This window comes from Prunus mume, linkage group LG7, assembly GCF_029339155.1.
Source record: "Prunus mume cultivar Tortuosa linkage group LG7, ASM2933915v1, whole genome shotgun sequence".
In the NCBI taxonomy this organism is placed as follows: Eukaryota; Viridiplantae; Streptophyta; class Magnoliopsida; order Rosales; family Rosaceae; genus Prunus; species Prunus mume.
In genome coordinates, this window is record NC_142704.1 from 18,369,197 (window position 1) to 18,385,758 (window position 16,562).

General features: G+C 42.0%; 1 protein-coding gene across 1 annotated transcript in view; it reads right to left on the bottom strand.

The window, feature by feature from the left end:
• Positions 1 to 4,610, bottom strand: part of LOC148915651 (protein transport protein SEC16B homolog) — a 5,437-nt gene extending 827 nt beyond the window's left edge. The window contains exons 1-7 of the mRNA XM_089041970.1: positions 2,335 to 4,610; positions 1,699 to 2,019; positions 1,303 to 1,431; positions 1,093 to 1,215; positions 770 to 940; positions 210 to 335; positions 4 to 128 (exon numbers count right to left, since the gene is read on the bottom strand). Of these exons, the coding sequence (XP_088898096.1) occupies positions 4 to 128; positions 210 to 335; positions 770 to 940; positions 1,093 to 1,215; positions 1,303 to 1,431; positions 1,699 to 2,019; positions 2,335 to 4,068 (2,729 nt within the window). The 5' untranslated portion in view covers positions 4,069 to 4,610. The remainder of the gene's footprint in view (positions 1 to 3; positions 129 to 209; positions 336 to 769; positions 941 to 1,092; positions 1,216 to 1,302; positions 1,432 to 1,698; positions 2,020 to 2,334) is intronic.
• Between the last annotated feature and the right edge of the window lie 11,952 nt (positions 4,611 to 16,562).

A 16,562-nucleotide genomic window follows, 5' to 3' on the forward strand; every position in this document is an offset into this window, starting at 1 on the left:
GGCCTCGGACTAGCATAAGTTCGAGGTGATTTCCAGTGATCTGCTCGAATTAGACATAGTCTTGCGCTATCAGAGTATGACTCAAAATTTGCTTCTGCCACTAAATAGCAGATGTGTGCTGCAGTAATCTGATACACAACTCATGTCCGATTAAGTGATAAAAAGTTAACATACGTAAAGGAAAAAGGTTACATGTAACAGTATCATACCTCACTCCTATCCTTCCATAAGCAATCTCCAAGATGAATAATTACGAGTTCATCATCTTTTGTTCTGTTTGCAGTTATCACAGCCAGATTCTCCTCCCAGTCATCAAGCATTTTATTTGCACCAAACTGTAGTTGCATAACAGAAACAAAAAGCATTTTAAGGCAAATGTACTGCTAAAGAATTCAGAAAAAGAAGATGAAATTAGAGAACTTATTCCAATCGTTACTACAAGTGCAGCACTACAGGTAATGATATGTTCAAATTTAATCGGATGTCCCTAAATGAACTACACTACATGTATATAGCTATGAGAAGCAACATATTGATCCAAGAAGCAACTGTCTTCTAATCTTCTAGCTTGCATCCTTTATACGAACCTCCTCTCTTGCTTTAGTGCGATTCCTCTTTTCTTTTAATTGCTATAGTGAAACTAAATGCATAATTACTTTTGTTTGTCTATTCACTTTCTAAAGGAAACTAAAAACAGGTGAGTTGGCTAGTATTGTATATAAATCGCTAAAGCCTATCCCAATAAGCAGTTTTTAAATAGATATCTCACCTGTGCAGGTGGTTGAGGGGTATTAACAGCACCGGGTCGATTGATCTCAGATGTAGTGTCAGTAGAGAACACTTCAGCAGGTTGCCCGGCAATGAGCAGGCATAATGTCCGCAACGGTGATCCTGCAACCAGCTGACGTAGTGCCATTTGCTTCACAGTATCAACATAAAACTGAAGTTGTTCCAAGCCGCCATCCCAACCGGAGGAAAAGGAAGAGAAAAAAAGGGTGAGATGAGTGCATCCTTCAGTATAAACTGACAATGTACCTCAAGAAAGTAACATCTGATTGAAGTCTTCGAATTTAGCATCAATGGCCAACAAACCTGTTCCCCAAGCTGTGAAGCAATAACAAGCGCAGGTCCCCACAACTGACCTTCTTGTGCACATTGTAAAGCCTCTTTCTTTCTACCAGAAACCAGAAGATTTTGTACCTCAGAAGCAGTTGCCTAGGACATACAACCACCCTATTACAAAATGAAAATTTTGATAATTTAGAGAGAAGGGGAGTTGTCATCAGAGTTGTTTATCCATACCCGCATTTGTCCTTCTGAAGGCATTTTCTGCACACAGTGACTAAGAGCACCATACTCACTGAATTGTACACCATTGCTCTTTGCAGATGCAAAAAGTTTAGCAACTGCTGATTCTGGAGTGTCGCTTTCCTATCACAAGAGAAGCCCAAAAGTATACAAGATACATATTAGTCATATCTCTATGTGGCTCTTAAAAAATACTCTGGCTAGGAGAAAAGTTGAGAAACCATTCATGGGAAGATATGCCTTTATCTCACATAAATACACACAAACACACACACAGAGAAAGAGGTGACAATATGCGTGACTAAATGCAGGATAACTTAAAAGAAATAGAGGTCAACTTAAGAGAAGTTTCAAAAGCTACAAGTACCAAAGGACAGGAATGTGATTTACCCTCGATAAATTGTCGGTTCCAAAAGGAGATCGAAGTTTTCCATAATGTTGACAAGCTATCTTAAGCAAAGAAAGAAGCAACCTCAATACTTTGCCTTTCCTATAGTCCATCTCTGATGATTCACAGTTAGCAATCCTCTCATCCATCCATTTGTTCAACTCTTTGCTTCCAACACTCCCTCCAACCAAGGGACCTGGGAAGGATTGTTGGCACAAAGCACGAAAATAATCACAAGTACTCATTCCAAAACTTGAAGCATCAGTCTTTTCCGTAAAAACTTCTATCAAGTTCAGGACAGAAACTGAGCCTCCTACAGGGTCCTTCACATAACAATAAAACATGCATAATTAGGCCTTTCATGGAACAATGTAAACAGAAAAGTTGTACGCTCCATTTGGCTACAAGTCTGAGAAGGAATTTGGGACCAAACATAAATCAAGTCAGTACCTAATACAGGTTATCAATCGATAAAGCAATTCTTTCTAGTTTCAAACTTTCTATCTCTATTCAGGAAACCAGTGGAAGATCAAATAACCACTTCGAAAAAATTTGGATTTTTATTTCCTTCCATCAGCCTTTTGTCAACCAAATGGAGCCTTAATTAATCTTAAAGAGAGAAGGTTTCGAGGCCTCACCTGACTTCCATATGACAAATTCGTGAGACTACTATTGTCCTTCATTACAATGAGTTTCCCACCAAATCCGAAAGTTACTAGGGCATGTGGAGGACGCCCAGCAGATGATCTTCCTACGCTGGGAGCATACGAAAACTGATTGCCACTCTGGAAAGGTTGCTGGGAATAATTTAAAGGTTTCTGATTGCCATAGTAATCATCTGAGAATTGTGTTTGTTCGATCAGCTTTGCATTTCCTTGATTAAACTGCTGGCTAAAGTTACCACCTGGGAGGAAACTTTGGAACCCGACAGTCCCATTAGCCTCACCATGACCTTGACTCGCTTTGTTGTACACAGGAACTGCTCCGAAAGAATTTAATGACTTCTGCTGGTCCTTGTTGACTGTTGAACCAAACGAATTACTCATCTGCTGGTTTCCACCAAAACTTGAAAAAGCCTCATTGTTAGTTCCAGTCCGAGCTTGCCACATATTTGAACCCTGTTGATTGTAATTACTATAAGACCCAGCCCAGCTGCTGTCTTGACCTTGGCTACCAACCCCTAGCGACCCATAATTGCTATCTTGCCTGTACTCACCATATAAACTAGTATCATTCTGGGCTTGAGCAGTCGGTTGCAGAGAGGAGTTATACCCCTCCAATGAGCGCCATTCTTGCGCAATTGTATCATAGTACCAACCCGGGTATTCAGGATTGAAAACCATATGTGCTGGGTACCCATTAGTCCCTTGTGAGACCTGATCCCAGTTTGACAAACTACCAGTCGTGCTAGTTTCAGTCACAGTTCCCGCAACGGAATGAGCCGTTTGCTGCAAATAAGAAACCTCAGTTTTGTTATCAGAAACAGTGGCCCAATCACTGGCTGAATCAGTGCCGAAGCTCCCTTCAGCATTTGCAGGCACATCGAAACTGTCCACTTGATACCATTGCCCCGTGTTAGGGTCATACTTCCACCCTGGATAAAGACTTTCCCAATATTCCGTACTATTTAGATCCTGCTCATTTCTACTTTCCTCCACAGTTGCTCCATAAGCTTGGCCCTCTTGATATTGCTCGTTATTAACCGAATGGTTCAAACCTTGTGCTGTATGATCTTCATTACTGGGTGCAGTTTTTGATTTAGTACTCAAGTTTCCGTCTACTTTCGGGGGGAAATCCCCAGAACTATCTCCCAATTCATTGAAAAAATCTGAGTACGATCCAAACCCATGAATCCCATTTTGTGCAGAATCAGCATGAAACGAACCCCACCCTATCTCCTTCACCCCTGAAGCTCCAGAATCGTTGCTCTTGCTCATTCTGGAATCTGACGTCAATTGAGATCCCGCCCCATCATTATTGGACTGAATCACTCCGTCATCAATAACCGAATTCTTCGACTCCATTACGTTACGGAACCCGAATGAATTCGACTCATCAGGACCTATTTCATCTTTTGTTTTGGTTCTGGCACCCAAATCCTCAGATACAGCTGCAGAATCACCAATAGTCAGATTGGCGAACGCCTTATTTTCGTCGTCTTTGGCTTTGGCATTGGCACCAGAATCCTCAGATACAGCTGCTACAGAATCACCACTACTCAGATTGGTGAATGCCTTAGCGTCATCGGAATCGTTTCCTTCGTTGCATTTGGGGCCTGATTCGGCGGGCCCCAGGTCATCTTCAACCAATTTATCAAAGAAATCCTCGTCGGTCTGATCCTCCACCTGAAATGGAGGAGGATTTGAAGCCATCGACCAAATCCCACAGGCAATTCACCCCTCAGAGTCCAAAAAAGCCTCGAAATTGGAGCTCGAACACGACGAAAAACCCGAGATCCAGAGCCAAACACGCAAAAACCAATCTCAGAATCACCAATTTAAAAAATTCAAGCCTAACAAGAAGATAATACAACCCCGAAATGAATGAGATCTAGGGTTCCTGAGCTACCCTGCAAATTCTACAGTGACAAATCAAGCAAAAACAAGATGGCAGATTTTCTTTTTTCTTTTGCTTGCATTCAACGCATTGCGTTAAAAATGAGAATACTGTAAATTGAAATAAATAAATAAAAATAACTTACAGATCGATGGAATTTCAGAAAGAAAATCCAACAGAGAGAAAAGAGGGAAAGAAATGTGTGTGTTTGACAGAAAGAGAGAGAGTCTGAGAGTAGAGGAAAGCCCTCGATTTCGCACCTCCCACCCACCGAGTCCAAGAGCTTCCGTATTATAATTTTAGTATTTTCTTTTTAATTTTCTTTTCAAATTTTCGTTTATGGCCTTTTTGCCTGCATTTTTTAAATTATTATTTATATATATATATATATATATTTGTCTCAGTTTTCAGATTTTCGGAGATGGATGGATTTAATAAAGAACGGTGATGTTTGTCTGATTGTTGTGTCATAAAAGACAGAAAAAAAGAAAGAAGAAAAAAAAAAGGGGGGTTTAGGAATATTTATATGCCGTTGCCTAAATTTTTAGCTGACTAGAGTGCAAATTGAACCGAAAATCCGGCCGTCACAATTAAAATAAGAAATATTAGCAAAAGTCGAAGGTATGGGGTTTCGAGAAGGTTATGAAGTTTCCAACCCCTAACCTCCAACACTGAATGGATAATTTTCACCACTGAATTAACGAATTCACTTGTGTTATGGTAACACGATAAATATATTTATTGAGTTCCCATTCCAGATAATTCAACTATATATATATATATATATACAAAATTCTCCTATGCGACATCCGGACTTTATTATCGTCCGACATCTTTGTGTATTTTCTACTACCCTCACTGCCCTCCTACATTTACAATGACTTCGCACGCGTTATCCATACAATAATACGTGTGGGCGTCCGAATGAAGAATAATCTACGTAAGTATCTAATGATTTGCCCTCAGAATTTGTACCTAACTTTCAATTTACACCCTATCTTTTTTTATTCTATTGTATAGAAAATTAAGGATATGAATTTTTTTTTCTTCACCAATTCCCCCCTAAATCCGCAACATTTCATCCAATTTGTCGTTAAATATGAGGGTAAAATAGTCATTTTATACGTTATAAATAAATAAATAATAGAAAATTGAAATAATAGTCATGAAATAAAAACTGAAATGTTATTCCTCTCTCTCTCTCTCTCTCTCTCTCTCTCTCTCTCTCTCTCTCTCTCTTCTTCTTTGAATTTCTAGAACCTCCTCCTCTCATTCTCTTCAAATCCAAATCCAAACTTTCTACTTCTTTGCATATCAATCTTCCTCAAAAAGGCTCAAACTCAGAAATCTACCTGCACAGCATGAACTCAAACACATTTCTCAAGTGTTCAAGCAAATTCAACTTTACAAAACTGAACATAACAACCCAATTATAAACTTGCGGCTGCACCTAGGTTAACCTAGGTTGTCTGAGGGATCAAACCATACGTAATTCTTTATACAAGAAATCAAGGTCCAACCCATATGTAAGCACATGAATTAAATATTCATTTACACTTTCCTAAAACCAAAAGCTTCAAACTTTAATCAATATGCTGAAACTTAAACAAAAGATATTGATTTCAGAACAATCTTCCACCCATCACATATGTGTAGATACAAATACACATATTTAATAGCTCATTACAGATAAGTAGGAAAACAAGAAAATTATTAAAATAATATTGGCTACTGAAACCTTAATATCAATATCAATGGTTTGAATAAAACATGTTTCAATCTTTCACATGTAAAAACAAACTCATCACTTAAGAAAATAGTTGTGAATTGTATAAAATCCTTAAACTTAGAAAACTCTCAATCATTGTCTCATAAATCTGAAAACATGTATTAAAATTTTGACCAATAAGTACCAAGATAAAATCATCAGTTTTAGTTTAAAACATCTCAAAACTCAAATACTCTCCACCTAGGCGTACTCCCAATCAAAATCCGTCAATTCTAATAATATTATGTCAATTCCAAGTACCATATATGTTACATCCTCGTTGAACTCGGGGGACACGCACGCAGTCAGCTAGAGAACGCATTGTTAAAAATATGCCCTAGAAGCCAATATAAAATGGATAATTCTAAGGAAATAATATATAATAGTAAAGAGGCAAGAACATTGCTTTTGATATATAAAGTACACAAAGTAACAAGTCCATGGATTAAGATATAAATGGAAAGTGGTCTAAAGAAGTTAGATGCACGAGACCTTTCCATGCATATAATATCGTATCCTAAAATGTTCTTGGCATAGAATCACCAATTGGACAATGGTGACCCGAAAAGACTGGTACACATTATGTCTGCTCAATTGGGAAGATGACTAGTCTCAAGTCATTTATGTAGAGACACTGAGATATATGTGTAGGTGCTCTATAGAAGATGAAGGCCACTGAACGTGATCAACTCTAGAATTCTTGTATGAAAGTCTTACTCACAAGTGTCAAACAAAGAATTCTAAGTTGTGATAATGCAAATTAATCCTTAAACTTGAGACATCATAGTTGTTTCTCTTTGAGAGCACTATATGGTCGTATCAAAATAATGTGACTTAAAGGTGTTCCTCAAGATTCTTAGCGTATACGCAGAGACAAATGAATGTACAACAAGGAATCTCTATTCTTAGTAAGAAAAGAGAACAGTCTAAAAATATGATTCGTGAATTTTTGGCCAAAGTATTGGATGGAAATTGAAACAAAAACGTTTGTAATTTCATCAAATTTCATCAAATAATCAAGAGATGTCATATTAGGGATTTTGACACAAGTTTACCATATCCCGAGAATATGACATAAAGTATTGAATTAAAGAATGATCAAATTGCATTGTAATCACAAACTGAGTAGGTTCTCTAAATGAATTCTTTTTAGCTTGGGTAGCCATAACATACTACTAGGTGTCACTCATGACTTATGGAAGCCTTGTAAGGACTAATTATAATTATACAAATTTATAAATAAACCCAATCCTAGACATGTATTTATAAAAAAACCCAAGCACTATTTAAACATAGAAACACACCCAAAATCAACCCCAAAGTCAACTTTTTGGGTGTGTTTATAAATAGGTTTTGAGTGTGTGTAATGATGGGTTTTGGGTGTGTTTATAAAGTGTTTTGAGTGTTGGGTTTTTTTATAATTTCAACCTCCATTTTGGGTGTTTTAGTGAAACTCCCTTATAATTAGCCTTTGCCAATAGGGAGAATTGTATGGAGGGATACAATTCACACTTGATTCAGAGTGAATCACTCATACCCACTGCCTCACTAATTAGAACCTATAGGATCACACACCGAAAATGAATTGATTGGGAAATTATGAAGAGAATGAATGATTTTGTGACTCGGTCAAAGTCAATGTGAAAGTCAAAGGTCAAAGGTCAAACGGTTGACCCGACACTTGACATGGTCAATTAAAGATGACCGGGACCAACACACATTAGACAAGTGAGTGATTGAATTAGTCAAGTCACTAGAGTAATTAAATTGATTAAGATTAATTTAATTATTCAATTAAAGTTATGAAACTTTAATTAAAGGTCTCATATGACTTGGAAATTCAAAATGAATTTGACCATATGGACTTAGGCAAATATGTGACACATTATAGGATTAATGTGTTGGACAAGATAGCAAAAGATGACACACAAAAGGGGGGGTGTGGCTACACTAGGGCTTGGGGGCATTTTTGTCACTCTTGTGACATTTTTGATCCTATAAGTGTGTAGTTATGGATTCCTATCATCCTAGGGTTTTTCAAGTTGGTGAAATTGGAAGAGAGAAAACATCAAGCTCTCTCTCCCTAACCCCTTGAATCTATTACGTACATCAAGTGAAGGTGCTAGCACCACTCTTCACTTGTTGTCTACTCATTCTCTCATCCTATTCAATCATTGATAAAGAGCTTTGGGGAGGTTCATATCTTTGTACCTATTTGGAGAGCTACAAGGTGGAGAATCAACATCAAAGGGAGAGCCAACAACAAAGGGACCACTCCCTCTACTTAAACACCATTCTTAGTTTCAAGATTCGCTCCAAGGGTATGAACATCTTATCTTTCCCTCAAATAGGATTTAGAGAGTCTTTGGTGCACACTTTCATAGACTTATAAAGATTGGGAACAAATGAGACTTGCATAAATCCCTAGTTTTTTTTAATGCTTCCGCTCTTACTTTGATTTCATATTAGATATGGCATACTAGGTGATTTATACTCTCAAAATTTGGTTGTAGAGTTTTTAGAAATCTCTACACAACACCATTCCCATAATATTCCCTTCACGCATATCCTCGAAATGCATATCTATCAAATCCCCTCACATGACTCAAGAAGATATAATCAACCCTGAGAATACAAATCCTTGCACCACATGATTCAGGTGTCATCGAGACTCGTGGGGCATTGTTATATATGACTAGACTGTTTCGAAGGCAACTGGCGAGGTACTCTTGTGGTGGGTTTAAAAATTATTTTTCGAAACTTGTCATAAAATTTCTCTTTTTACAATAAATCCACTTTCACAAATCCATTTCCAAATCCTTTCTCAACTTTTCAAAAATAAGTTCTTAAATAGATAACCCAAAAATCCCCTTTTTAAAATGAGATCAATCCCAACATTCCTTAACTTGAATTTGACCATACATAATCTTTCAAAATTGTTCTCAAACTACATTCAAATATGTACCACATACTATTGAGAAAACTAGTATCCATAATTCATTCATTTCAAGCCACCGAGCATATATTTAAATATAGACATATAATTAGGCATTTAATTAATTCCTTATTCATGCCAAAACCCGGTTAACTAAGCAATTCCCAACTCCACACATTTAAACATAATATAACATGCTTGGAAAGTAAAAGTGATTGCAGTAATTCATAAACATTTACTAAAACTCTCACAGTATAATACCATTTTAAAACAAACCTCCAATTACAACTACAACTACTAAATGGCCTAAATCGAGCCGACAAAGCCCATTATTTAAATCAATTGGGCTCGTAGGGCCCACAACATCTATTTGTTATATGATGATTCCTATTGGTCTATAACCATGAGTTAAACCCATCCTAGAAGTCTCGTCACGATCCAACAGTCGGTTTGACCTCGATAGCGAAATTTGACCTAATTAGGCCCTCAGGGCCCACAACCTCCAATTTTCGGTCTGAATGTTCCTCTAAGTTCACCAAGGTCTACGTAACACATCTCCAGTAGTTTGGTCTTGATTGAGCAGTCGGATCACTCACGATTGCGCGATTGGACGTTGACTTAGTACTTAACTCTTAAATAATTGATTTGGAGTATCTAGGACTTCGATTCTCAATCAACCAATTCCTACTCGATCCTAGAGACATGGGGAACGAAATATTAGAAAATGGGACTGATCTAACGGTCCGAACCTATCGAACTCAGATATCGCCTAATAGGCGTAATATCCGTTCGATAGTCAAACGGTATCCAATTGCTAATATGAGCAAATCGTCTTGCTCGGGACGACATGAACTCTAAGAACCACCACCAAGTGGCCCACGCACCGCCACCTACCACCAGCAACGATGGGTGTCTTGAGAGATTTTTCGTTGCCTCCAAACCACGGTCCAATACCTATACCAACGCATTCAGACTGAAGGAAACATGCATATAATACTTAGGAAATGAACTCTAGCCACAACCTATACAACAAAAACATTCTAAATGGCAGATTCATTTTGTTTATACTAGTTGAGCTAAACATTTTTCATTTTAAACTAAGTATCCTAGCCTAGTCTCTTTGATTACAAATAGAAAAGGGAAAAGGGAATAGATCTTTACACTTGATGACCTTTTCTTGATTTATTAAGAATGAACACCTTTGTTGGAAATGCCTTTTCTTTCTCATGATTTTGACTCCTTCACCTTAAGACTCCAAGATTGGAGTCTTCTACCTCACCGCACCAAATGCTCATACAGATGAAGAGAAGGCAATCAAGAAGTATGGATGCTAGTCTACTGCTTGATTGGACCAATTTTTGGTTTATGGAATATGAGATGCAAGGATAATCACTCATCAACCAAAGTAGGAAACCAAAAACCCTTTAGCTAGGTTTTCTTCAAAATTTAGCTTATATAGGACGACATAAAAGGCAAGGGGTGATCTTCCCCTTAGTTGCCAAAATTTGGGTGGGTATTTGGGGCTCCATTTGGTCCATTGGTCATGTCATCTTATACCACTTATGACAGAACTCGACCCAAATTCCACTTCGGAATCCGGGCCAAACTCAGTGCGTGATCGACACTGGTGGGTGCCGAGCACAAATGACCTAATTGCCTTTCTTGTTAAAAACTTAACTTCATTTTAGGTTTGACTTCTACCGAAAATTCGATAGAGTTTCTCCTATAAATCGAACATTCCCCAAAATTTACACCTGTCAACAAGCATTTAAATATATACACCAATTGCCAGTACACAAATAAATGCGTTCCAACGAGTTAACTCGTCTTAGGGCAATATCAGAGCAACTATACAGATCAATTTACAAGGAAGTGAGCAACTTATGAACCAAGAAACCCTACATCAAACTGAGGAAGTGCGGGAAGCGAGCGCCATGTGGTGGCTCATGGATGCATGTCATCATGTGGGGGCGCAAAGCATTAAAAAGGTGAGCGGACCCAAAAACAAGTTTAGAAAAATACATAAAAACATATTAACCCCACTGTAAAAACAGTTATTCAAAATATACGTACTAAAATCAATGCAATCGCATATTTATACGTATATACACCAATCATACTCATGGTCAACTTTAAACTCTTAAAAGCACTGAAATCAGTTTAAAACTACCATCTAGGTGCACCCTTTTATTTCCGTCAACTCCTCGTATCACCAGTGGTGACACGCTCTCGCAGGTCTCGGTGACACAAGATCAACAGAGCAGCAAACTCGCGAGATTCGGGGACATAAGTCATCTGATTAGCATCCTCGCTCCACACAGTCAGGGTACCATAGAACTCATGGGGCATTTATCAAACATCTTGACTAAATCAAGGCTATTGATAAAATCAGAAGGCAACATATTTACCGAAGGCAACCAATTTATCCGAAGGCAACATATTTATATCTGGGTACCTAAGGTGGCTTTAGAAAAATATAAGATTTCTGAAAGATCTGATAAATAATGAATTTCGTTAAATCTAACACTCACTGCCATTTAACTGATATTTAGCTAGAACTTCCTTTTTCTATATCCTTAAAGAATATTCCACTCGGCAGCATATAAATTAAAATATTTAAAAGCACATATCAAGTTATGAAAGTACTAATCTTTGAATAAAACTTATTCAAGATCAAATAATGGAATCGAGTTGCATAAATCTGTTATAAAACAAAAGTCCACTCACCTGCTTTGGTAGTGCTCTGGACCTCTTGAAGGTCCCTCATGCGGGCCAACTGTGCCCGGTGCTATTTGTGCCTAATAAATCACGGTCATAAACCGTGAAGGATCTCCTCTGCCTAGCACCTACTCATGCGCAAAGCGGCTACGTTCGTTAGGCATTCGCCCTCCACGAAAATAAGAGAAAAAGCTACGAAGGCAAAATCCTCGGCCTCGCGACCGCGATATTATGGGCCAAACCGGGGCCGTAAAGACATGGCGAAGGTATCGCGGACAAATCACCACGTGGCTTCGTGGTCCCACCCCATTTAATGAAGTAATGCCTCGACTATCGCGGAAGCCCACTAGTCGCAGCATTTAATGCGAGGAATAGGGAAGTGATCAAGTCAGGATTTGATAATAGAGATAAGAGTGGTTAGGCACAAACACTCTCACAAGTATGCTTACAACTTGAGGTCAGATCACCAACCACCAGACCAGTGGCATTAAATGCATTCCTACGGCCATGGCAGAACCCATTTATCGTATCGAGGCGGTGGTTTAGATTTATCCGGCACCACCATGCTTCACGATCCCAAATGCCAATTTGACTACCTACTTGCCCCGATCAGGCTCCACCATGCAGATCTTTTCGGCCTCGATTGTCCTTCCAGGACTTCCCCTATAAATACTAAGCTCAAGAGTACATTCAAAAGGTTCAAACACTAAAACAAAAGCCTCCCACGGAGCAAATTATATTTTCCTGTAATGCACTTTCAATACCTTTATTTGCTTTCCTAGGAGTAGTGGTAGATTGTAAGGAAAATCCATTCATCAATATATCATACGACCCTTGATTTTCAAGGTGCTGGAGCACCATCTCTGTTGTCATCTCATTCACCCTATATATTATACGACCGTCGCTCTCTGAACAACGTGCGAGCACCGCCTAAAACCCGCCACCAACACCACCATTAAACGGCCTTGTAGCTCAAAGCCGTGAACCGATGGCCGAGATCAGTTCCTCTCTCAATACAATCGCTTGATCGTGAGTCGAACTCGAAACAGCGCATCATTTAAACCATCTTCGACCCAAACCTCATCACCATCTCGACGACGGTAGATGGCCGCACGCCAGCGCACAACCACACCGCATCCAAAAGAAGGATGTCATGTGTTAACGCACATCCTCTCGGCCTGGAGCACCAGGCCATGAGATTTGCGCAGCCAACACTTTTGGCACGCCTGGTGGGACACTTGTCAAAACTTATGGTGAAAACTAGGGCACAGGAAAGCTAAAAAACAAAATAGTCAAAATGACTTCCAAGGCTCTGAGTCCACCTCACCAATCACTATCGCCGACCGAACACGCGGTCGAATCTCGACCAGTGTTCCAATAACGACGGAGCGTCGGCCGAGTCCATAGGAGAGGAAGCGTGAATGGAGGATCTGATGGCTAAGGTGCCTACGGTGATAGACATCCTTATGGCCGCACAGACAGATTCTCCTCGCAGATACGCACGCTTTTTCAAGAGAGGATGCGGTGACGCGTCGTCCGCAAGCCTCCTAGAGTCGATGCAGAAGCCAAGAGCGCGAGAGGTTTGAGCCATACTGGCGAGCAGCAACCTCGGCACCTCCGCCCGCACCTGCTGCCTGTTACGGCCGGATTCTCACCCGACAAATAGTCAGCAATCCCGGCCGACATGGGGGAATCCGGACCGACCTGCCCACGTAAACAAAGATAATCGGCCCACTCCATGCTTTGGTCGATTACTAGGGCAAAGCAGCCCCACGATTCCGCGGTCAGCAACCTCGCCCCGATTCACACCGTGGCCGTCGCATCTATCCTCGCCCAAGCAACGCGACCGCTGCACTAAAGACGGTCAGAGCAATCCAACCGTTTCACCATTACAGCGCCGTTATTTCCGCCAGCTCCCACCTTCAATGCGATTCGCCATTCCAACAGGGACATATATGCACTCCGATCAAACCTACGGTGCTTATCGTCTTTGCCCGGCTCGGTTGCAATGGATGAACCCTTGTTCAAGTGGCCCAGCAGATAAAGCGCGAGAACGATGCAACAGTCGGTGGCAGCACTTTAACCTAGCCGAGTCGCCTCGTGATCCTCGGACCAAGATGTCCCGCGTGACCAAGGACGGCTTAGCCTGCGAGGCGTCGGGGCACCAAGTTATACCGAGTCGCACCACCCGAGAAGCCCGGTGACTTGGCGCGACTTGCTCATAAGGCTTTTTGGGCACGCGGCATCAAAACGCCGGCCATGGGCACCTCTCCTTTTGTCTTGACCTACGGGCACGACATTGATAAACTAATGGAATTAGAGGTTCGATTTCTTCGAGTTTTCAAGTGACTTAGGCGAAAGACGAAGGACTATGCGGAAACCGCGCCGGAGTTTAGAAAATTTAGAACGGTCAAGGCTCGACGCTTACAATTCGGTGCGTGTTCAAGAAAAAATGGCACCAAGGGCCTACGACAAAAAAGTCAAAAAGAAAAAGAGGGGGAGGTAGGCGAGTGAGCTAAACAAACGATGCGGCCAATATAAAGCAAACAACATACATTCAATCATTCAGAGAAGAAGGCCTACGACCAGTCATGGCCAATAGGCGAGCGAACTAAACAACCGAGATCATGTTTTGTTTTTACAAAAAGAATAAGAACGGCCACCATGGCGATCGTAAAAAAAGGGAAGAGAATATATCATTATATTTATGTGTCTGTATGGAACAAGAAGAAAATGTTTAAATTATTACATCCCAAAATCTTGAAACACACCCACCTAAACCCCTTCATCTTTGAACATCCCCAGATTAGGCATGTTATCCTTCTCCGTAATGTCCCCACCATCTATGTCCGCCTTTGCCACCTTGCCCAAATCAGCTTCCTTTCGGCCGGTGCCTTATTTTTCCTGGTTGCCACCTTGAGGATTTGCTGGCCAAGACTTCACTTGCTCGACCACGACCGCACCATCTCTGCGTTGAAGGATGAGATCTCGACGGGCTTGAAGCTCGGCGATCCAACCTCGACCTGCGCAAGTTCCTCATTCTCTATTTGGACAACGAGGTCATTTTCCTTCAGACGGACTATGGTAGGTTGGACTTGTTCTTTTATCACCGAGTAGCTATTGCTCGAGCAAGCACCCTCGGCCATCCTCATGTTCGCCAACAGATTGACTCGATCATCTTTTGCCCTCGGCCAAGCGAGCTCGTAGCTCATCCACCGAGCCGAGTCCAACAGACCTAACACCGTGGCGTATCTAGGCAGGACTGAACTCCATGAATGCCTCGGCGGTGGTCATTTGGTGAACCCCAAAGAACAAGAACTGGGAGCCTTTCAATGACGGCCTGGAATCCTCGTCCAAAAGAGCCGAGGCCGAGCTGCCTCATTTTTCATGGAGGTGGCGTATAACTCCTCGAGATCATCGGAGGAGGTGGTCTCCTGAAAATGGAAAAGAGATTTAAATAGAAAACGACCGGTGGGACATGAGGAATGACAAGGTGAAAAATCTAAATACTCACTTTAGTGGTCGACGGCACTGAGAGCCTCCAGTAGCCACAAGCGATCGGCCAGACTGCCGAAGAGACAGCGCGGCGGCTCGGCGCTGAGCCATCGCCGACCACCGCAAGCTCACTACCGCCGAGTCACGGGACAACGCCGCCTCGCGATCACGCCTCGCATCCAAGATTTTGCCACCTCGGTAGTGACCGCCACCTCAACCACCACCTCGATGGCGGCCTCCTCCTCGCCAACTCCTCGACCACCTTTGCCTGCGCCCGAGCAAAGGACCAGATTATCGTAATCGATAAAGAGGGGAGGGCGTGGCCTCAAGAAAAGGGGAAGGCAAAAAGAATCAAGGAAAAGTACTTACGCCACGAGAGGGGCTTCACTCACAATCACAGGAGGAACTTCCACCTCGCCCTCGCCTCCAGAAAGAACAAGGAGGACCCTTTTCTCGGCCGCTCTAACACCACTGCCTCAACCGCAATACTCAACAAGACACCACCATCATGCTGCGGCTTCAATACTTGAGGCCTCTCGACCCTATACAAAGAGAAAGGCAAAAGGGTAAGAAGTAAAATAAACAAGGATAAGGGTGGCTCGTGAGGCCGACGAAAATATAAAAGGAAGGAGGCTTACCAACTGTAGCGACGGTTGAGCGGGCGGATGGCGCCGCCCTATGCGCTGTGGTTTTCCGCGCTCGCCCAACCGGGCGCTCTGGAGGTTGGAGCCGCGTTGAAGCTAACGATCGTTGCTCGCCAAGGAGAGGCCACCACCCGGTACGCCACGGCCGGCGATTCGGCCGAAAGCACGGCCGAGGCCTTCTTCCCTTTGCCGGCCTTTGGGAGTGAGGGGGTCTCAATTTGCATTCTTCAAGGCCCCCTCACGGCCTCTTCAACAGCCGAATGAATCTGCCGAGATGCACTCACTGCACTCTTCCATCCTCGCCATACGATTACGATGCAGCCAAGGCGTCAAAGTGAGGAAGGTCATCCCTTTTGAAATTGGAAGGAAATGCCATCCCCTTTTGATTGACAACGGAAGCGGCGCCGTCTGGATTAGGCCGAATTGCCGCGCCACGAAGTTCGGCAGATAAACCTCGGCCCTAGCCTTGGAGAGGCCGCAGTGAAGGTCTTGCGCGACTAGGAAGGAGCCCCAGATCTCCCTCGGATCGTTCTCCGTTTCACCGTCGGGAATCACGGAGAGGTCATGGGCCAAGAACAAAGGGTACGGCCGAGCAAGGCACACCCGAATCGCGCCCCGGTCCTTTGACCAAGCCATAGAAAAATTTGTAGTAGATAGTCGGTGTTGTGCTTCACGGGGGCTTGGGCAAATGCGCGGCAACGGCTCTTTGTTGGCAATATTGACCGCCTTCAGCTCTAGGAAGTAAGCTTG